Source organism: Lottia gigantea (genome assembly GCF_000327385.1).
Source record: "Lottia gigantea unplaced genomic scaffold LOTGIsca_27, whole genome shotgun sequence".
Lineage (NCBI taxonomy): Eukaryota > Metazoa > Mollusca > Gastropoda > Lottiidae > Lottia > Lottia gigantea.
In genome coordinates this window covers 194,249-217,677 of record NW_008708846.1, presented here as the reverse complement: position 1 = coordinate 217,677, position 23,429 = coordinate 194,249, and the positions used below count along the sequence as shown (strand labels likewise).

Below are 23,429 nucleotides of genomic sequence, written 5' to 3'. Positions count from 1 at the left end.
ACATTTTTCGCAATATAGTCAAATGCAATAGTTCAAGCAATGATGAAAATATTTCACTTCAAACATTCAATATATATATAAATCCAAATATTCATCAAAGTCTAATCAAAACTCTATTGATTTCACAAACCAAATTTGGACATGGTGAAAGATAGCTTGCTAGGCAAGGTAAAAGATGCCCACTACCAGCTTTGATTTTGAATAAAAATATTTGGTATTGCAGTAACAATCACCATTATGAAATATTTAATGCACCTCTTTTAAACTTTTTGGGGTGATGATAAACAATATAATTTTTGTCAAAATCAGGCAAGAGTGTTTACGAGCTAAAAATGAATGCATTTTCAAGAACGAAGGCAATAATTCGTACAAAATAAAAAAAAGTTAGTTTCCGTTTGGAAATATGGGTTTCGCCATATGACGGAAGAAGAACTTTATATAAGTTGTCACTACTCAATTGAGTATTTGTATGTACAATATCCAACTAATAAAGTTGATTTCACTCAACTCCATTCAACTCCATTGTGTTTTATATCATGAATTATACAGATATCAAATGATTATCTTTTAAATACTATAGTCAATCATGTTAAGAAATGGAATTTACCTTTTCCTCTGTACTGACATTTTTCAAATTATCTTTGAAAACTTTTACAGCATCAATAGTATCTAGACCACCAAAATTTCTTTTTATACAATGTTCAAGTTGATGCCAACATGGAGTTTTATCGAATTCCTCAGCAAATCCATACACCATCTTAACCAAACTATAAAAATCTCTCAATCCAAAGAATTCTCTCTTTTCTCTTGCTTTTTCAAATATACTTAAGTATGATTTTGCTAAGTCGGATAATACAGGAGTTATTCTGTTGTGTACTGTCTTAGAGCTGGAGCATATACCACTACAAAAACAGAATAATAAATGGATAAATGCATATCCATTTATTTATGTAAAGTGGGATTACTTGTCAATTTACAGGCATAACACAGGGTTAGGTCAAAAGGTTATGTTGACAAATGTTTAAGAGGCCTGTCTTTAGACCCTAACTGAAGTGGCTATATCAAAAACAAAAGCTTAATAAAAACGGAATGAAAGTTTCTTTGTTCAATCTGACTGAATTTTCTGGATTTGAAATTTGATTTTGGGCCATTCAGTGCAAATCAGGAATTACTTCCAGGGAGGGAAGTTTGTATATTTAAGTGTTAAAGTAACTAAACTTTTGTTTTCTTTGACCTGCAGACATTTCAAGAGTGCAAATTTGCCAGCTACCATAAATAATAAGAAATTCAATATAAATATAAATCCAAATTTTCATCAAAGTCTGATCAAAACTATTGATTTCGCAAATTTTGACATATTTGCTAGGCAAGGTAATATACGCCCCCTGGCAGCTTTGATTTAGAATACAAATATTTGGCAGTACAGTAACAATCACCAGTATGAAATATCCAACCTTCTGTCATACACTTCTTTGAACTCTTTAGGGCGATACTGAATAATATTGAGTATGAGTTATTGCCCTTGTTCTTGAAAACATGTTCAATTTTTAGCTTGTGAAAACTCTAGAAGGCAAATATTCCATCTACAGCGCAGGACTGAATAATAAAACAAAGTTTTGTCAAAATCCAAGAATCATGCTTTTTAGTGTTTAAGAGCTAAAAATTGAACGCGTTTTCAAGAGCAAGTGCAATGACTCATACTAAATATTTTTCGATTATTCTGATTTTCAATAGGGTTCATCTTCGGGTGATTAAGAACACTCATGCCAAGTTTCGTTCACATCTGTCAAGAATTGTCCCTTCTAGAGTGTTTACGAGCTAAATTTTGAACGCGTTTTCAAGAACAAGGGCAATAACTTATACTAAATATTTTTTGATTCTTCTGATTTTCAATAGAGTTCATCCTTGGGTGATTATGAACACTCATACCAAGTTTTGTCAAAATCCGTCAAGAATTGTGTCTTATAGAGTGGTTATGACCAATTATGGACGGACCGACGTACGGAAGGACAGACATGAGTGACGGCAATATACGCCCCCCATTTAATGTGGGCGTATAAAAATGGTATGAGATATGTCATAGTATTAGCTTTATACTTACTCTGCTGTATTCATAAGTTCTTCATCATCGGGAATTTCTCTTTGTACTGATATACCTCGATTCATTTTAGCTGGATCCAAAGCCCAATTTGAAATGCCAATAAAACCAACCTGGAAAGTTATGTTCAGTAACGTTCAGTCCAGTCAGTCCAAAGCAAATTCCAGATTTATATGGGAAGCAATTAAAATTTCATAAATCTTTCACAAGCCCATATACTGATTACAAAGTCCACATCCTAACAAAACACTTAACAATTTGTGTCATACAAATAAAAGCAAACCATCTGTTGCAATAGGTGGGGTCATTTTCAAATGGGTTGATTGAGCAGGGCATTGAGCATCATTTTAATGCTAGTGCATAGCTCTTCAACCAGTCAATCATTTTGAAAGAAAAGATGGCTTGCCAATGGCGGCTTTGATTTTGAATAAATATATTCGGCAGTACATTAACAATCACCAGTATGAAATATTCAACCTTCAGTCATACACTTCTTTTGAACTTTTAGGGGTCATACAAGTTTTGTCAAAATCTGGCAAGAGTTGTGCCTTTCAGTGTTTACGAAATCAAAATTAAATGCGTTTTTTAAGAACGAGGTCAATAACTCACATAAAATAATAACAATAGTAAACAATTTCTCCAAATCTCTTCAAATCTGAAGAACAAGGGCTATAACTCATGTTAAATATTTTTCATTTTTTTTCATTTTCTTGGGTGATTACAAACACAAGAACATGGGTAATAATAACTCAAACCAAATATCTTTAGATTTTTCTGATTTTCAATGGGGTTCATCCTAGGCGTTCTTACCAAGTCAAGGGAAATCATCTATTTCAAATTTGACTACGATCTCATCAATATAAATAATCACACCAAAGTTCTATCAAATCAGATAAAAAAAGCGATGGCCCATTGTAATAAGCCCACCATTGTAATGGCAGCCAAGTCATCCGAGCTATCAATAAATTAAATATTTCGCGAGTAACACTTTCATACTGCACAAGCTTTATTCAAAGACTTAATTTAGATTTTCAACAAGTTTCATTTGAATCAGTTCAGAATTTTGTTTTAAGAGCTAAAGATTGAATACATTTTTAAGAACAAGGGCTATAACCCATATTAAATATTTGTCGATTTTCTGCTTATATGAAATACTTATAAAGTTTTTTTTAAAAGGGCTAGACCGTTTTTTTTCAATGAGTTTTTGTGGTCTTGATCGTGAAATAAATAATTCTTCATGTCAACATGTAGAGAAAGATGCCCCTTACCTTTCGTGAAAGTTTCAAAGTGAAAAATCCAAGTGGTAAGTCACAATCGATAAAATAATTCTTAAACGGTTACGTAAGTATTTTTTTTAAATCTCATTTCTCATTATTGTGATTTTGTGAATTTTTCCATAATGATAATAATCCATAATTTACATGTAACAACAGTAGAAGTACACAAATACAATTAATTTTTATGTTTCTGAACTAAAATTTGTCGCCATTTGTAAACAAAACCTTCTGCGCATGTCTGTAGCATCGGAATTCCTTTCCCAGACGCTAAGAAACCGTTAACAAGAAAACACCGGCCTCGTATCAATTATAATAGGAAATGTTAAATTTATAAAGATAGCTTGCCAGGCAAGGTAATCTATGCCCACTGGCAGCTTTGATTTTGAATAAAAATATTTATCAGTACAGTAACAATCACCAGTATGAAATATTCAACCTTCAGTCATACACTTCTTTTGAACTCTTTAGGGCGATACTGAATAATATTGAGTATGAGTTATTGCCATTGTTCAATTTTTAGCTCGTAATCATTCTAGAAGGCACAATTCTTGACGGATTTTGATGAAACTTGGTGTGAATGTTCGTAATCACCCAAGGATAAACCCTATTGAAAATCAGAAGAAATGAAAAATATTTAGTATGAGTTATTGCCCTTGTGCTTGAAAACGCTTTCAAATTTAGCTCTTGAATTTGACAAAACTTGGTTATATTATTCAGAAGATTGAATTGATTCTCAAGTTTTCACAAGCTAAAAATTGAATGCGTTTTCAAAAACAAGAATTTCTTCTTCTGATTTTCAATAGGGTTCATCCTTGGGTGATTACGAACACTCATACCAAGTTTTGTCCAAATCCGTCAAGAATTGTGTCTTGTAGAGTGTTTACGAGCAATTGTGGACGGACCGACGGACGGACCGACAGACATGAGTGATGGCAGTATACGCCCCCCATTTCATGTGGGCGTATAAAAACTATATAAAAAGTTTAGATATAGTTTCATGCATAATTATCGTAATTCTCTATGTTGAAAATAAACCTGTAATATCTATAGGGTACAGCACTGGGAAATAATGAACAATTTCAACACATTTCATTTAAATCTGTCAAAAATGTGCCTACTAGCCCTTTCACAAATTAAAGATAGCTTGCCAGGCAAGGTAATATACGCCCACTGGCAGCTTTGATTTTGAATAAAAATATTTATCAGTACAGTAACAATCACCAGTATGAAATATTCAACCTTCAGTCGTACACTTCTTTTGAACTATTTAGGACGATACTGAATAATATTGCGTATGCCCTTGTTCTTGAAAACGTGTTCAATTTTTAGCTTGTGAACACTCTAGAAGGCAAATATTCGATCTTCAGTGCGGGACTGAATAAGAAAACCAAAATCAAAATCCAGCAACAATCATGCCTTTTAGTGTTTTAGAGCTAAATTTGAAAGCGTTTTCAAGAACAAGGGCAATAACTCATACTAAATATTTTTCGATTCTTCTGATTTTCAATAGGGTTCATCCTTGGGTGGTTACAAACATTCACACCAAGTTTCATCAAAATCTGTAAAGAATTGTGCCTTCCAGAGTGATTACGAGCTAAAAATTTAAGCGTTTTCAAGAACAAGGGCAATAACTCATACCGATACTAAATATTTTTCGATTCTTTTGATTTTCAATAGGGTTCATCCTTGGGTGATAGCAAACACTCATGCCAAGTTTCGTCAAAAGCTGTCAAGAATGGTGCCTTCTAGAGTGTTTACGAGCTAAAAATTGAACGCGTTTTCAAGAACAAGGGCAATAACTTATACTAAATATTTTTCGATTCTTCTGATTTTCAACAGGGTTCATCCTTGGGTGATTACAAACACTCATACCAAGTTTTGTCAAAATCCGTCAAGAATTGTGTCTTGTAGAGTGTTTACGTGTAATTGTGGACGGACGGACATGGGTGTCGGCAATATACGCCCCCCATTTCATGTGGGCGTATAAAAATCCCTCGAGAAACTATTTTCAGTTCAAAATTTAACAGGACAGGACAGGACAGGACAGGACAGGACTAACACTAACACTTTTGCAGATCAACTTACTTTCATGAAAGGTTCAGCTTTCTCATTTCCTTGGCAGCCATCTTCTAGTAAAGGATGGAGCGTCTAAAACACAGATACTTCATATTCATTACGGATACATGTAGATTACTGTGAAGTCATTAATACTTGCCTGGAATCAACTTTCTGTAGATTTCATGGTTTAGCTAGTCCCCACTAACTAGTAAGTGTGAATGACAAACAATAATTTCATTCATGGGACATAACTTACTATTACATCAGTCATGTCAAATAGAAAACAATAAAACTCATATTAATTGTAATTTGATGCAATAAATGAATGATTTCACAGTAAAACTACCTCTCTGTTCCTTATTTCATATTTTCAAGAACTGACATTTTGTGAAAGTCTGATACGCTGGAAGAATTCCAGTCAACCTTGAAAAGACGTTTGGGGAAGGACTACTTAGTAGAAAGGATTGTAATAAACTTAAATTGTTACCATTGTAAAATATAGGTTTCTTTCTTTTTTTTTGTGCTTAAGACACAAGCTTCAAATATAAAATACTCATCAGGACCGCTGACTTTACTTTACTTTACTTCCTGTATAGGACTTTTAATGTATGAGCTAAAAACTCATTTACTGAATAGCTACCAGATGTATTCAACAAGAAAATTCTACAGCATGTAGACAGCTGAGCTGCATGTACCCAATTTAGAACTTTGGTATATATGCAAAGAAAACAAATCTCTTTGTAGCCAAAATATATATGAGAATCAAAAATTACCTTTAAAGGCATTTTAGATGAATCTTCTGCCAATCCAATTTCATCTAATACAACTGTAGCAACAAATGCATCAAGATTTTTATCTTTTTGTATTTTGGCACATTGAGTGAAAGTACTCAATATACCATCAGCAGTTGAAAGAGGACTACATTGAAATGAAACCATGTGAGTCTAAAATACAGAAGATGAAGGTATGGAATTTGAACAATTGATGTAAACTTATACTTATTAAAGTTATCAACCTTATTTGAACAACAGAAATGGGTTAATTTTTTTTAGAAACAATTTATACAAGCATAATCAGGAATGTAGCTACAATAGACAGAGCGAGACATGTACTGCATTAAACTAAATTTATACTGCCAAAGTTTGTGTCAGAACTTTTAATTGGGTTTCAGAACACTTGACCTTTTCCAATAATCAAATATCTTTTGATATGCATTAAGCTTGAAGTACAGCAATAATTAATAATAAGAATTAAGCATAAGCAAATATTGTATATATCTAGTCCAAATTACCTGTTTAAAATTTTTGAAGAATTCAGATCTGGATGAGTTTCCTTGCATAGCATCCGCTACTATAGTTTTAGCCAGTGACTTGGAGCTGCCAGGTTTACCAACCAGAAATAAAGGTATTCTTAGTTCCATGCAAACAACCATCAAAAAAATATTTTCTTTCAAGGCATGGTTTTTAGCAATATTTGTACCCAAATCAACATCTTCTAAGAAACTTTCTTGACATCTGAAAATGAGAAAAAATGTGATGTTGAAACACATCAAACACTTCAGTTTGCCAAATTGTAAAACAACTTTCAGTTTTGGCAGTATGCGAAGATAGCATGCCAGGCAAGGTAACATACGCCCACTATCAGATGTCAGAAATGATAACAAAGTCTGTAGTGGTTTAATATGTGAAACCAATTACTAATTTCAAGCTTTAGTAAGGTCTCATACCAATTTTAATCAAGATCGGATAATGCAGTCTCTATAAACCTGAAATCATTCATCAGATTATTACCAATTTCGAACTTGATTGAGGTCTTATCAATATATACGTGCATACTAAGTTTCATCAAGATTAGATAAAAACTGTAGCCTTTATCGTGCATACAAGCCAAATTTAATGCGTTTTTACTAAGTCAAGGGCAATAACTCTGAAACCGTTCATCTGATTAGTACCAATTTCGAACTTGACCGAAATTTCATCAATATATACAAGCATACCAAGTTTCATCAAGATCAGATAAAAACTGTAGCCTCTATCGTGCATACAACAAATGTGGACGGACAGGGGCGACAGCAATATACGTCCACATTTCCATGTGGGCGTATAAAAATATAAATAGATCAGAAATCATTTTGCTGCAAACTAGGGCTATAAAAAGTTAATAATAATTGTAAAACACTGAGATATTAACTTGATCTTCATTTCTTGAGCATGTACATGTCTGCCAAACTTCATCAAATTCCATTAATCAAAATTAAATAAACAGCTGGCCAGGCAAGGTATCATATGCCCACTACCAGCTGTCAGAAATGAAAACAAATAATCTTAAAAATGTTTTTAAGTCAAGGCAAAACCTCAAAAACATTTCATCAAATTATCATCAAATTCAAATGTGAACACGGTCTCATCATACACACAACTCATCCAATCATTTCCAATTTGAACTAGACTGAGATTTCATCATTATATACATGCATACCAAGTTTCATCAAGATCCGATAATAAATGTAGCCTCTATTGCGCATACAAGAAATGTGGATGGACGGACGGACAGAGGCGATGGCAATATACATCTACATTTCCATGTGGGCGTATAAAAAGCATCATAACCAACTCACTGATCAATTATTTGATCATATCAAAGACAGAAAACGTCAAGAAATTGAGCAATATGAAAGATTATCAAGCAACCTTTTTCCAATTTTCAACTATTGAAGATTTTTAAAGTCTGAAGCAAGGGTGATCTTGGTTTATTGTCCCATCAAACGCTTTTTCTATGTTAACTCTTAACTTTACCTGAATGACTAACAGTTTAAAATTACTTTACCTATTTTCTTTCAGACTTTCAACAATGCATTCTGATATGAATCTTCCTAAAGGTCAAATGAGTTCCAAATTTACAGATATCAGTTCTGTTAGTTTATTTCATTTAACTTTAACTGCCATAGTAAATAAATTATACCTGTCAATAATTCTCTGATATTCTTTAATACCATCAGGTAAATAAAATGGTGGTTTGAACGTTTTAATAATTTCCTTGTCAAATTCATCTCTTGACCTTAAGCCTGATCTATAACACACAGCTAAAGCCAGTATCAAGGCTATGGTTATATCATTGACCTAAAACAGTAAATAGTTAGCAAAACAGATAAGGTAAAAAATTGAATGGTTGAAATCAATGCATATTTAGTTTCATAGATCTAGAATCATGTTAAGATTGAAAGCTTGCCATGCAATAATTTCCATTAATTAAGTAAAAACATGCTATGGCATCAAGAAAAATATGAAGGAAATTTTAAGATCATACTGACTGATCATTAACAAGACAATGTTTTAAGTCAAAAAGTTAATCATGATGAATATCTTAAAAAGAATTTGATATCTGAAGAAAATCAACCAGCCAATCAAAAGCACCAGATAGTTCTTCTCCAAAATGAATTCCTTAATGAAGTATCAGTACTACCCTATATAGTCCAACACCTCCTTCCCAAAAATCAAATGCAAAAACATAATCCAACAAACCATTTCGTCTTCTTCTTCATCATCTTCTTCCTCATCATCATTAGTCTTTTCTCCCCACTCCTCATCATCATTCTCATCACCTTTAATCTTATCAAATAAATCTCCTTCATCAGCTTGTTGTAGAAGCCAGCACATTACAGTTAGCACTCTTTCTACATCTCGTAAACTTACAAAACTACATTCATTCTGAAAATAGAAAGGTCATAATATGACAATATTATTGTTCAACATTGCTGTAACGATACAAGAATCTTGTTATTTTGACTGATCAAGTACTGTAGACTTCCACAGTTAATTCTCTAGTAGTCTTGCATAGTATTATTGAAATGACTTGGAAAAACATGTTGAGGTGAGTGAGATCTGACCTTTAAGAAGAACTTACATTTTGTGATCTCATAAAATCTTGTGATGCTACTAGAATACTACTGAGGGTTTCTTTTAACTTAGGCATATCACCTAACTCTTCTTCATCAATCTACATGTAGGATCAAATTATATTATTACAGTACAGTACAGTATAGTATACTGGGTACAACTAAGAAAATCGAGAATCAAAAGTGAAAGTTAAAAAATTCATTAAGTTTCTCTAAAAAAAAAAGAATGTGAAAAGCGCTCTCACTATTGCTTACATTATTCTCAATTTTGCATTATATACAATTTAAGTACAATGAAAACAAGGAGCTATCTATAGAGCACTGTGTATTAAATACTGTCATAAAACATACCGCACGTTGCACCATTTGCTGAATATATAAGTTTTCTATCGTAGTATTCAACTGACCAAAGTCCCATACTAATGGTAACATACTAGCTGGTAGTGGTTGTACTCTATACACTAGTCTTCTCATGGGTACACGGCCTATAAACATTTCCAATTTATTACAGCCAGTGTACAAATACATCAATTACATGATATTATACTAGAATGTCATTTAATTGTTGAAACCTTGCAGAAAATTTTTTTTCTACAATTTGGTGTTATTTTGCTTATATTTTACAGTAGTTTTCTTACACCTACCAAAATGCGTAACGAACTTGCGTTGGCGTTCAAAAAAAAAAAAGGCAGGATTTTTTAGTTAAAGGGACACGTTTCTCTAGATTTTGTTGAATAGTAATCATAAATTTGAGAGAAAAAAAATTTGGACCTACAAAAAAAAACGGATTGCCCCTTTAAATATAAATATAACAAATGGAAAATTACGATTTAAAAAAAAAATTGTGTATGACATAAACATGTCAATAATATCATGAAAAATTCCGTGCTTTGGTCAACCCCAAAGACATCATCATCATCAAAACAAGGATTTCTACTTAATCAATTAAAAGCTAACCCATTCTATCAGTGGTAGCGTCAGCATCAACATGGTATCCTAAACCCGCGTTTTCTAAACGTTTAATCAATTCATCTGTATGTCTAAAAAAAAAAGAAAAGACAGTCTTCTAACTTGGGTAACATAATACCTTGGTACCTAATGCTGCGAAGGATCACTGCTGTGAAACTTTATAACTAAGTTGGAAGACAAGGTTATGTAAGTGATGTGGGTATATTTTATATTCCAATTCCAAGCTCTTTATCAACTTATATTGAATAACTTTGAACATCGTCAACAAAGAAAATTCACATTTCAAACATTTAAAGTTCCTGCCATTTTTACACAAGGTCAAGGTGAAGGTCGTAGCAGTTGTGAAAATCAGTGTTGACAATTTTTAGTTTGGCAAATCTTACTTTCTGTATGGGTTACATGCTGCTATAATCTTTAAAGTTTTATACTGATTAAATTTCTTTCCATTCATTGTACCATCACACATTATTTCCTTTATCAGGCCTATAGATTCTGTAGTATTAGCTTCATCAAAAAACAATACAGTATAAAAGTGGTCACCATATTCATTTGCATTAGCAGTGGCTATTTCAGTTGCTTTATCAACCATCTCTATGATATTCTGGGGAGTTGTTCCTCCATGAACCTATTAAACAACATATTTATATTTAATTTCTAATATCTTTATCAAGCCCAAATGCATACAAAATCCAGAATACATAATACATTGTACATGTAGATTGTACTTTAGCCATCTTCTGGTCTAAGTGTCAGAGTCTGTTTCATTTTCAGTGTGACAAAGTTGGTTTGGTTATTCTCTTGGTTGACAAAATATTTTCTGGTTATTCTGAAAGTCCATCTTAATTTTACAGAAAATAGGTCCACCTTTTCCCCACTTTATTATTATTGTATCAGTGAGAGTTTTTAATGGTAATCATTCCAAATATACCAGTAAACAAAAATCCTCTCACTAAGTGATATAATTTTAAAAAAACATCCAAATTGACGTATCGCCAGCTGACAATCAAAAATAACGCCCGACTTCCATCAGCTAATCAAAATGCCGCTTCTCTTTATCTTGCGCGCAGTCTGTATCTGTCATTTTGTTCCATCAACTTTCACTACAGAAAATTGAAGATTTTTGAGATTTTGATTGATTTTTTCAAGCTGTAACGCAAGTAATTATATTTGTTTAGTAGGGCAATGGCTACACCTTGTAGAGCATAACAATGCGTCGTTAAAATTATGTTTAAAAGAACAGTTTGGTCGAAAATAGAAAATAAAAATGGCGAGTGTTTGTTTACATTCTACGTTAGAGAAGTTTTGTCTACGATCGGAAAAGTAACACAACAGCTCACAAAATTTTTTCATGAAGAACAATAAATGTTCTCTCTTAAATTTCTAACGATCATAACTTCCATTTTGACATAATACAAAGAAAGACAAATATGATTTTGAGAAATAAAGGTCTTCGATGACGATAGTACATCATGGCATGTTCCTCGGATTCAGATTTTTAAATAGTACTGATAGTTTTAGATTGACTTTGTGTTGATTAATAGATAAACTTTTGTAAGTTTGCTTTGAATGATTTTTTTTTTAAATAGAAAAGTTCTGCAATTTATTGGTGACCACTGTTGACAATTCTTCTTCGTCTATGTTATGTCATTATTGTTTTGATTGCTTGGATTATATTATTTTCATTTTCTTTGCATCATGTTTTTGTGTTAGAATTTGACACCATTTAAACAAATATTGGTGCGTGGCATGGACATTTTTGATATAATTTTCTTCTAAACAGATATGAAAATATTACTTCTACGGAATATTATATAAAAACTGAATTTTTATTATTAATAGTTAAGAGTAAGCAAAATATTAAGCTTTTTGGTTAAAAATTATTGTTTCATAAAACCTTACAAACGGATATAGTATGTTTTATCAATTTATACTGTGATATTAGAATGTTAAAATAGATTTGTTATACATACATTGTTAATTTTCATGGATATAAAATAAAGTATCTTATGAGAGACCAATTTTTTTCATTTTCCTCTTGGGTCTTACTTTGCAGAAAATCCTGTAAGAGCTGTATTCCACAACATAAGTCTTTCTCACAATTTATATATTTTGGATATTTTTAAAAAATAATGGAATATTACTGCTGTGGCAATGTAAATACACTCTTTATATGTCAATAGTGAGATATTGTAATAAGAAATTGTCATAATAACAATGGGATTAATGTGACGGGGGTGAAGGTTGATAGCCCAGCCCCCCCTCCCCCCCCCCCCTTGGNAAACCCACCCCTTATCAAAAGCCTTTTACAAATAATTTTTCCAATATAAATTTAACCTGCATTTCATGTGCAGTTTTTATGTCAAATTCTACATTGATTCATAATCGATGAGTGCAGCTGTCAGACTTTGACTATGAATATTATTCATTTTCACGAACAAGCGTAGATTTGGGGTGAAAATATAATCATTTTACAAATAATGCGTTCGCTTTTTTAGTTGGGTTTTATTTTGTCCAAGTGTCATTCAATATTATGAAGTCATATCTTGAAGCTTACAGTTTTGTTATGCAACGCCATAATCTATAGATTATTGCATAGCACTCATAGTCTAAGTTGATAATCACTGAAGCATTATATTTATCAAAACATATACCATGCTAATACACTTTACATGGACATATATCAAACACTTTACCTTCATAAGAATCATATTCTGAACATCAGTACCAACTGGGCATTGCAGTGAACACATAAACTTAACCAATCTAGTTTTACCACAGCCAGTTTCTCCCATTATTATAACTGGTATATTACATCTAAAGAAAGTCAAAAGGATAATAGTTTTATACCAATCTATTACAGGTAGATCTTTATGTAGCCCAACACTATTTTCATAGTCAGGTTTTCATAGATATTCAACTAATTTTAAATATTGCAAGATCTAAGACATATTATTGCTTGCTGAGAACTGAAGATGTGTGATTTTATGTTGTATTTTGAACCAATATATTGTATTATGTGTGATTTAGATAAAAACAGTACCTAAATCTCATATAAATTGCTAGTATCTTCTTGGCATTGTCAGGTGTTAATTCATAGGATGGATCTGGATCATATAGACTTTCAATTCCCATAACAAGACATAGTTTAGATATGGCTTCTAACCTACATATAATATATATTAATAAATGACATAACATGATAATCAATTGTATTTTGAAATTTTTGAAACAATGAGACTTTCTTTTTCACAGGCAAAATCTCCATACATCAGCAAACAAAAAGAAAGATAGCTTGCCAGGAAAGGTAATATACACCCACAGGCAGCTTTGATTTTGAATAAGAATATTTGGCAGTACAGTAACAATCACGAGTGTGAAATATTCAGTTAAAAATTGATATCGTTTTCATGATCTTGTATAAAATATAAAAATTTCTGATCTTCAACAGAATTCTTCCTTGGGTGATTACAAACACACGCACCAAGTTTCATCAAAATCGATAATTGTATTTCCTAGAGTGTTTACAAGCTAGAAATTGAATGTGTTTTCAAGAACAAGGGCAATAACTCATATCTAATAAAGAAAAAAAAATTCTGATTTTCAATAGGGTACATCCATGGGTGAATAGAAACAGTCAATCCAAGTTTCGTCATAAAATCTGTCAAGAATTGTGCCTTCTATAGTGTTTTATTGAACAATTGTAGACAGACCACAATTTAATAATAATCCTGCCTCATACCAAATAGATTACTGTTGTTTATATACATGGTTTATACACCTACTCTTTTTAAAGTGAGGCACCGAGACGAAGCCTTGAGCACTCTACCTTCATGAGTGTCATATTCTTAGCAGTTGCAGAAATGTATCATAAAGAAATCGAGAAAAAGTCAGGGTATACATTTTGAAAGTTCCGGGTAAATGAATCTACTAGATAACAACTTTCAACAGTTTATTTATATAAAAGCTTGTACTACCTTGGTAACTGCTGAAAATTTTCATTTAAAGGTGCTCTGTTTCTATCTAAACTATCATATAAATTTTTTGGCATAAGATTTGGCTTAATGATCTGACCATTTTGTTGATCCACTAGGTTACCAGTATTTCGGTCAATATTAAATCCCAGGAAGGTCATAGTATGATGATCAGGATTAAAAAATATATAGGGATGAGGACTGGAAAAAAGTCATTGAAAATTAAACTAAGCATTATCTAATATCAAACCTAAAATTAAAGGGATTATCAACAAGAAGATTGAATGAACTATAATTTAAAGAGAATACTTTCAATATATGAATAGAATTATAGAATACTGTTTACATATACCTTGATTCCCAGTGTCTCTTTATCTGAAACTTAGTCAATTCACTATTATCATCATTTTCATCTCTTGATTCAAGTTTTTGTAATGGTGTTTCTTCACTCATCTTCAATGATCTTGTTGCAAAATCCTTAAATGGTGAATATTACTGTAATTACACACTTAAAATATCAAATTTTAAATTTGACATAGGTGAAAAAAATTACTTTTACTCTTCCATCAAAACAACACTGAAAGCCAGATTAAGATAATTCTGCTCTCCTTTTCAGTAGTTTTCATAGTCATTATCATCAACTTCCTAAAATATGCTAGCTTCAATAATTACCCTGGACATTTCAATGGAAAAAAGGAGAACAAATTTGGCAAATCCAGGAAAATCTTCAGCAACATAACCACCACAAAAAGTTGATGTTTCCCAATCTTTTAATTGTGTGTTTAGGAACAATGCAAAATGATGAATTTCAGCCCATGATGGATCTTCTATGCCACAATGCCTGTAAAGAAATATATACAAATTCTTCAAATGGTACACATATATATGAATCTATGTAAAATGATACCACCTAGATACCCTATGACAATGAGTCCAGGCCTCAAGTTCTACAGACTGCAATACAAATTTATTAAAAGTATCAGGTAAGGTAATAACTTGTCTAACTCTCTGCATTACCTGTGAATAGATGCAATTTTCAGAACTGCTCGAAGAAAGTGATAGAATTTACAAACTTCTGCGATACAAGAAAAATGTCTAATGATGACCCAGTTTGTAAAAGCTTGACTAGTGAAGATTGGGCAAAGCCAAAAAATAGATTTGTTTCCTAAATTATCCTTGGCAAACCAAATTTTTAATAAAAATTACCCACCTGAGTAAAACATCTAAACATGACGCAATATTTTCTTTTGATGGTTCTCGTTGTTTTTCAAAGGTATCTAATGCTAAATTCCTGTCTAAACTATCAAGATAGTGAAATGGTCTTTGAAATACTTCCTTTTTAAACTCTGTTTTATCAAAAACACTGTCATTCTCTGCATACCCTTAAATATCAAAACAACATATTGCCAAGAATGGTAACATACGCCCACTACCAGCTGTCAGAAATGATAAAGAAGTCTTTAGTGAGATAAAGGAATTTTCAAATAATCTTAAAAATATCAAAGTCTAGTAGACAAAACCTCAAAAACAGTTCAAATTATCATCAATTTCAAACACGAACAATGTCTCACCTACGTACACAGCAATAACTCTGAAACCTTTCCTGTTAGCCCACATGGTGCAGAAAAGTAGGACGTAACACTTCATTCATTTCATTTCATTTCTGAAACCTTTCCTCTAATTATTACCAATTTCTACCTTGACTTAGATCTCATCAATATTTACAAGCATACCAAGTTTCATCAAGATCAGATAGAAACTGTAGCCTCTATTGTGCTTACAAGTCAATTTGACGTGTTTTTACTATGTCAAGGGCAATAACTCTGAACCGTTCCTATGATTATAACCAATTTTGAACTTGACCGAGATCTCATCAATGTATACACGCATACCAAGTTACATCAAGATGGTCTATATCGTTCCTACAAGAAATGTGAACGGACGGATAGTAAGGAGCTACGGCAATACATCTACATTTCCATGTGGGCGTTTGAAAATAATCTGCTATAGAAAAAACTAAGAAGTCCTAAAACCCAACATGTTTTAAGAGCACAAAGGCCCCCTTCCTCAGGGACAGACACACATGAAATGTCAGTTGAAATTCAATGATGTCACTTTCCTTGGTAGTTGCTAAGTAACATTTCAACATTCTTCTCATGGTAAGAATCCAGTATGGCTTCATAAAATGATGATCGTTCAATAGCCTAAGCTAAGGAAGTGTCCAAAGGTTTAAGAAAGTGTTCAATAAAATTTCCATGTGGGCATATAAAAATGTAGCTTCTATGATTTTTTTCACTGCTATATTTGTGCTTATTTTAGTTTTTTTGATAACGGTATCCTGTTCTATATCATTTCACTTCGATTATTAACAAGTTCTAAAATGACACTAACTCAGCTTGGTGAAAGCTGTTCTCGTGTGATAGAGGATATTTTCCCATGTAATGACTAAAATTAACCATGAATGTAAATAACTTACTAAATTACTAATATCTTTAATGCCAGAAGACATACAAAAAACAGAACCTCAGGTGTGGTTGCTTACAATATACTTCCACATAGAGAGATTATAATGAGTTCGATCAATATCCAATGGAAACTACCGATATAAGTTTACAATTTAAATTTCACCATAGAAACGATACATATAAATACGATACGATATAAAGAAAAGAATATGTTAATTTACCTTTTGGAGTATTTCCTTTGAGAATTGAAAGTGTTTCAGTTGGTGACCAACATCTAACATTTGGTAAAATATCGAATATGTGATGAATACTTTTGTGCAGCTAAAATAACCATAAAACAAAAAGTAGTTAAAGGGCAGAAGTATCTGTAAAAAATTAGTAGTTTAAGAAAGGGCAGAAATATCTGTAAAAATTAGTAGTTAAAGAAAGGGTAGAAATATCTGTAAAAATTAGTAGTTAAAGAAAGGGCAGGAATATCTGTAAAAATTAGTAGTTAAAGAAAGGACAGAAATATCTGTAAAAAATTAGTAGTTTAAGAAAGGGCAGAAATATCTGTAAAAATTAGTAGCTAAAGAAAGGGCAGGAGTATCTGTAAAAAATTAGTAGTTAAAGAAAGGGCAGAAGTATCTGTAAAAAATTAGTAATTTAAGAAAGGGCAGAAATAACTGTACAAAATTAGTAGTTTAAGAAAGGGTAGAAATATCAGTAAAAATATAGTACTTTAAGAAAGGACAGAAATATCTGTAAAAATTTTGTAGTTTAAGAAGGGGGAAAAATAACTGTACAAAATTAGTAATTTAAGAAAGAGCAGAAGTATCTGTAAAAAAATAGTACTTTAAGAAAGGACAGAAATATCTGTAAAAAATTAGTAATTTAAGAAAGGGTAGAAATATCTGTAAAAAATTAGTAATTTAAGAAAGGGAAGAAATAACTGTAAAAATTAGTAGTTTAAGGAAGGGCAGAAATATCTGTAAAAAATTAGTAATTTAAGAAAGGGTAGAAATATCTGTAAAAAATTAGTAATTTAAGAAAGGGCAGAAGTATCTGTAAAAAAATTTACAAGAAATGTGGACAGAGGAACCGACAGACAGAGGCAACAGCAATATACATCCACATTTCCATACAGAATTATAGCCTGTAGAGTGAGTATGATGGACCAAAGGGGCGATTACAATATACAACAATATACAATAATATGTGGGGGAATAAAAAGATTAATTTTATCATTTTGCATAAGCATACAAAATATTCTGCAAAACTTTTTTTTCTTGTGCTTTTGTCAATTGAAGCTTTTTGAATTTATTGTTTATATTTTTTTTTTAAAATCCATACCTAGTTTCGTTCAACTGAATTCATGGTTTGCACATGTGTTTTTTTTTTTGTGCAAAAGTCAAATTATCCCCTCTGTCAAACTGTCGACTGATATATATGATTTATGATGTTATACATTTCTCAGCACCCTTTTGATTCACTCCATTACAGGATCAACTCACCAAGGTCAGAAAGGTTCTCATAACAATTACCTTTTAACAAAACACAAACTAGATATCAGGTAATTATACCTCACCTTCTTTTCTCCTTGTAGATTATTGAAAGAAATATTTTCAATAAGATATAAATCATGATCTGATTTTTTCCAAACATAGCCATCTTTATTCCTGATACATCCTAATATCAACAAATTATACAGGAAAAAATCAACTCCATCAAGAACCTGATATGGAAACAAAAAAAATTACAACTACACATTTTCAGTTGACCATGTTGATTTTACTTACTTTTTGTATACAGTAATAAAGTGACAAAAAATTAAAGAATCACAGCAATTCAGTAAATTCTTGTCTACAAAAAGAGCACAACCGTTGCATATTTTTGTACCAGAAAAAAGTTTCCTTAATATTCACTACTGTCGAACTCGTACAAGATAGCAGCTTGTTACAAGTACATGTTTCATCAGAACTAGAACAGAATGAAACTATATCCACCTAAATTTTAGTATTTAAAATACCAATGATACCAATTATTGGTTTAAGATATTTACCTCAGAAGAAATATCCAAATGAAAGATCATTGGTTGAATATGACCAGGGTGTCTAGTATATTTCATTAATCTATCTGTTATATCTGATACATTCACTTCTTTTTCAAACAATGGTATTGTTAAACTAATCTCTTTATTTCTACCCTGATGTTCAGATAATTTTTCTACTAGTCTTGTTTTATATAAAGTTTTACCAACACCAGCTCTTTCAGATTTAATTACTCGCACCAAGGACCTTAAAAATGTTAATATATAAAACGGTAGTGATTGTACTCATACAATAGCCATTTTATAAACAGTATTGTATCCTGTATAGCAAGGTGAACATTTCATCATTAAAAGGATTTCGACCTTAGAGATCTCCAGAGCTCTATTTCAGCTGTTGCTATCACATAATCTTACATTAGTTATGGAATGATGATGTGACTAAATTAGTGAGATCAAGAAAACACTCAAGTCAAGGGCAATAACTACAGAAATTCATCAAAATCAGGTTTTGTCAAATCCAATCAAAACTGTAGTCATTGTCACATTCAAAGGAAATGTTATCTGATACGGAAGATGAGGACTGAGTCAAAGACATTGTCCTCAATATAAGCATATAAAAATATAAGCATATAAAAAAAATACCTTGAAAAATCAACCACACTGGCAGACTCTGGTATAGCTTTTGTAAATTGTTCAGATAAATAGCAACTGATAAGTTTTGAAGTACAAATTTTTGGTGGGGGACTTCTATAGTTTTCTAAAGCACCAACTAACTTTGTCTTTAATTCATTTTCTTGAGTACACAACACCACAAATTTATAATTCCTTCCTAAAAATTCAATAAGGTGGTGATGGGTTCAGGTCAATAATATAAAATATAAATAAATATAATCACATTATAAATAGTCCTACAACATCGTCTCATCAACAAATAGTAAAATATTATCTATCATTAGGTAATAAATATTCATGTTATGTTATGTTATTTAAAATAGACATGCCACTTTATTACAGTACTGGACAATACACATGACTTATATTGGCCGACCGAGTTCAAGATAAAAGTATAAGAATATAATGTTTGGGCCTCATAATTAAATAGAAATCTTTCCACCAAATTACAGTTTTACCATTTGAATGACTTTCAATGCTATCATTTTACTAGCCATTAATGACCAATATAGTCATAGTGACCACAATTTTCAGCACAAACTACTGATGAAAGCTTTTCCAAATATATATACTTTGGATGTAGACATTTGAAGTATTTCATTGAAAAGGAACTGAAGGACAGAATTAGGGAGAAGTAGAATGAAATACCTCTTTATATCTATGAGGTCAGAAGTACTTTTAATACCTCAGTCCTTAGCATTCAAGAATACTTGATTTATTCATTAGAAACATCAATTAATCAAACATTAAGCATGATTTGACCAAGAAAAATAAGCAAAGCCAACTTAAAGTTTTATTAGCATTTCAGATATATATTTTATTCTTCTTAAAGTAGAAGATTATATAATTTATCCATATCATATTATCAAGCGTGAAAGTAAATTTATCTATCTAATATCTTACCTTTACATTCCTGAACATATTCTATAAGTCTTTTTTCACATTTATCACCCACTGTATAGTCTAAATAATCAGCAAAAGCCAAACAATGTATCTTATTATAAGAATCATAAAAAGCTCTTCTTAGAAAGATATCAACCTGAAATATAACATAATATTTTACAATAAAATCATTTGCCTTATTTGCAACAGTTGTAGACATTTACAAAATACAAGTCGTAGCCAAGCAAGATACGCCCACTTACCCAATAAATTGTCTATAAAATTAATTGTCAGTATATCATCAATATGTGTTAAAACGTCCTCAAAATCTAACTTGTCCAAGATCTTGTGGATATAAACCTACCCTCAAAATTCTGACATAAACTGCTTCAACGCTTTCACAACCCACTTACAACAAATTTTCAGTACAAAGGGATTGAAACTATTTGAGGAATAATACCCAAATTGAACTTGTCAAAGATTTTGTGGAAACAAAATTTCATAAATTGGACATTAACTACATTTGTAAATAAATGTGATCTAAGTATTTACTGTCAGTTCAATTCAATATTTGTAAACTTCCATGAACTGTAGAAAAATTCATAATGTATTAAAGCTGAAGAAAAGATGTATTGTATTTGAACTTGAATTTAAACCCTGTTTTGTGGGAATTTTCTGCACCTCCGAAGATTGGGTTTTTCTAAACCTATTAATTCAAATAGGATCCGCCAAACGAAACCGATCTCTTGTTGAACAGTGCAGCCTAAAGTTCAAGGGTCAAAGAGTCACATGATAATAACTAAATGAGAGTTACAGTGATGCAACACTAATTTACAGTCATCTAATCTAATATTATGTTAGAAAAATGCATCTTCCGAGGTGTGGAAAATCCTTATAGTCAACAACTATCAAAATATCTATCAGAGGCTGGGATACAGACAGTCTTTTCAGTTGACTTTACACTATAATCTACTTATAATAGTATAATTTAACAAACATAAAGTCTGACAAACCTCATCAAACTTTGTGTCTTTTGAACAAATCAGAACTTCATCAGGTTTAGGTAAGGGTTGATCTCCAGGATGCATATACATATAAGTTAAACAGTTCAACATATCATCTGAAATATATCAAAAGATCAGTATCATTGAACATTACTCAAAAATAATCCAAAACAAGAAAGTTCACAAAAACAATATTAAAGATTCAGGTATGCCATATTGGTTGGGGATGATTTTAGACTTGAATATGTGTAAAAAGTCTTCAGAAGTACTAGAAATTTTAGAAAATCGCATAATTCCTTTAAAAATACTTCAAACTAGGAATGTTACTCATTATTTGTCTTTTCTATATATCGCAGAGTATCTTTAATTGATGAGACGTCACTTTAGCATTCAAACGCGGATAATTCTGGACACACATGGATTTAAAGGCTCAAATTTTGACTGTGAGCTGTGATCACTATTACTGATTGGCTTAGCTAAAAGAAACCAAGTATTAATGGTCAAAAAAATGGCGCATCTGCTTTTTTAAGTTAGAGATAAAAAAATTTTAATACTAACCATTCGGACAAACAATCAAATTTGGTTGACCTAAAGTTAAACCAGCTGGAAGGTTTCTTCTGATTGACAGCCCTTCTACAAAAAAAAAACAATATAAAATTGAAAAATAGCTTGCTAAGCAAAGTAATATATGCCCAGTATCAGCTGTCAGAAATGATAACAAAGTCTGTAGTGGCTTTATAATGAATTTTCAAATGAACTTAAAAATATTTGTAAGTTAAGGCAAAACCTAAAAAAAGGGTGTCAAGTTATCATCAAATTCACACATGATCATGATCTCGTCAACGTACACATGTTCATCCAATTCAGAACTTGAGAATATACACATGCATACCACGTTTCATTAAGATTGGATAAAAACTGTAGCCTTTATCTTGCATACTAGCCAAAATTGATGAGTTTTTGCTAAGACAAGGGCAGTAAATCCCAAACCGTTTGATTGTTTCAAATTTCGAACTTGATTGAGATTTCATCTTGTGCTAAACCAGGTTATTTGGCCTCACATGCTGTCTTTGTAATGTGAGGACAAAATAAAATCCACTTGAAATTTTAGTTCAAACCATGCTTACCTGAATTAGCCAATTTTTTCAAGATTATTCCAAGATGCTCTAAACTAAGATAGTCTGATACACTTGATGACACTTTCATTAAAAATTCACTCCATATCTTCTTAAAATTATGTATCAATTCTTTACATGTGATTCTACAGTCAAAAAGATAACAGATAAACACAATACAGTGGAGAGTTGTGGCTTATAATATTATAGCTTCTTGTGTGTAATGAAAATGGGGCTTTATGGTTCTGTGTTCTTAAACTTGCTCACCCACACAGATGCCTTAACAAATGTCCCTGTCAGCTATGTTACTGAAAGGAGAAACTTGTTTAACAAATCCCAAGCTAATACTTCCACTACTATCATTATTGAACATCTGATCTTCATGTTGACAAAAAAATTTAAATGGCTGCGTCATCCATGCTTCAAGACATGTCTATCTTATTTCTATATCTGCTTTATTCTGGGTTGGCCTGAATATACTTTATTACATAAGTCAAAAGAAATAGAACATGGAAATTTCCATAATGCCATCTTACTCATTTTTCATTGACATATTATCTGATGTAAAATTTAACAGCAAATTCAATACACGATCAAGATCAGATCAAAACTTGTCCAAGAGCTCACGATATGTTGGATATGTTTAAGTAGGGATTCTCAAAAAACCCAATATGAACAGATAAAACAGGTCGACAGAATGTTAATAATCATGTCATAAACATAGTCTATAAATTTTGACAAACCAACTGATGAAAAAGTTTCTTCTAGGCTGTGCGACCAAATTTGGTTAAGGGTGAAAAGTATTTTGCGATAAATTCTAAGCAAGTTAATTACGACAAACAAGTAAATAATTTTGAATTTCCAAAACCTGTTCCTTTTTTTGAACTATGAAGCGGAAACAACCAAAATTCTAAGACAAAGTGGCTCAAAATATGAGGTAATTGTGTAAAAAGTTCCATTTTGAACAAATGTATACTTTGCGAGTTATGCCCCT

General features: G+C 31.6%; 1 protein-coding gene across 1 annotated transcript in view; it reads right to left on the bottom strand.

Annotated features, from left to right (window-relative positions):
- The window catches only part of LOTGIDRAFT_232244 (hypothetical protein), a gene marked incomplete at its 5' end in the record, with an annotated part of 88,511 nt that overhangs the window by 53,771 nt on the left and 11,311 nt on the right, over nucleotides 1-23,429 (bottom strand). Inside the window, 25 exons of the mRNA XM_009056213.1 lie at nucleotides 608-902; nucleotides 2,102-2,211; nucleotides 5,461-5,523; nucleotides 6,207-6,377; nucleotides 6,725-6,947; nucleotides 8,395-8,552; nucleotides 8,955-9,140; nucleotides 9,337-9,429; nucleotides 9,680-9,813; nucleotides 10,286-10,368; nucleotides 10,681-10,922; nucleotides 12,991-13,111; nucleotides 13,338-13,460; nucleotides 14,272-14,469; nucleotides 14,621-14,745; nucleotides 14,941-15,109; nucleotides 15,479-15,650; nucleotides 16,955-17,054; nucleotides 18,301-18,447; nucleotides 18,775-19,009; nucleotides 19,405-19,591; nucleotides 20,338-20,473; nucleotides 21,330-21,436; nucleotides 21,879-21,953; nucleotides 22,448-22,581. Of these exons, the coding sequence (XP_009054461.1) occupies nucleotides 608-902; nucleotides 2,102-2,211; nucleotides 5,461-5,523; nucleotides 6,207-6,377; nucleotides 6,725-6,947; nucleotides 8,395-8,552; nucleotides 8,955-9,140; nucleotides 9,337-9,429; nucleotides 9,680-9,813; nucleotides 10,286-10,368; nucleotides 10,681-10,922; nucleotides 12,991-13,111; nucleotides 13,338-13,460; nucleotides 14,272-14,469; nucleotides 14,621-14,745; nucleotides 14,941-15,109; nucleotides 15,479-15,650; nucleotides 16,955-17,054; nucleotides 18,301-18,447; nucleotides 18,775-19,009; nucleotides 19,405-19,591; nucleotides 20,338-20,473; nucleotides 21,330-21,436; nucleotides 21,879-21,953; nucleotides 22,448-22,581 (3,787 nt within the window). The remainder of the gene's footprint in view (nucleotides 1-607; nucleotides 903-2,101; nucleotides 2,212-5,460; nucleotides 5,524-6,206; nucleotides 6,378-6,724; nucleotides 6,948-8,394; nucleotides 8,553-8,954; nucleotides 9,141-9,336; nucleotides 9,430-9,679; nucleotides 9,814-10,285; nucleotides 10,369-10,680; nucleotides 10,923-12,990; nucleotides 13,112-13,337; nucleotides 13,461-14,271; nucleotides 14,470-14,620; nucleotides 14,746-14,940; nucleotides 15,110-15,478; nucleotides 15,651-16,954; nucleotides 17,055-18,300; nucleotides 18,448-18,774; nucleotides 19,010-19,404; nucleotides 19,592-20,337; nucleotides 20,474-21,329; nucleotides 21,437-21,878; nucleotides 21,954-22,447; nucleotides 22,582-23,429) is intronic.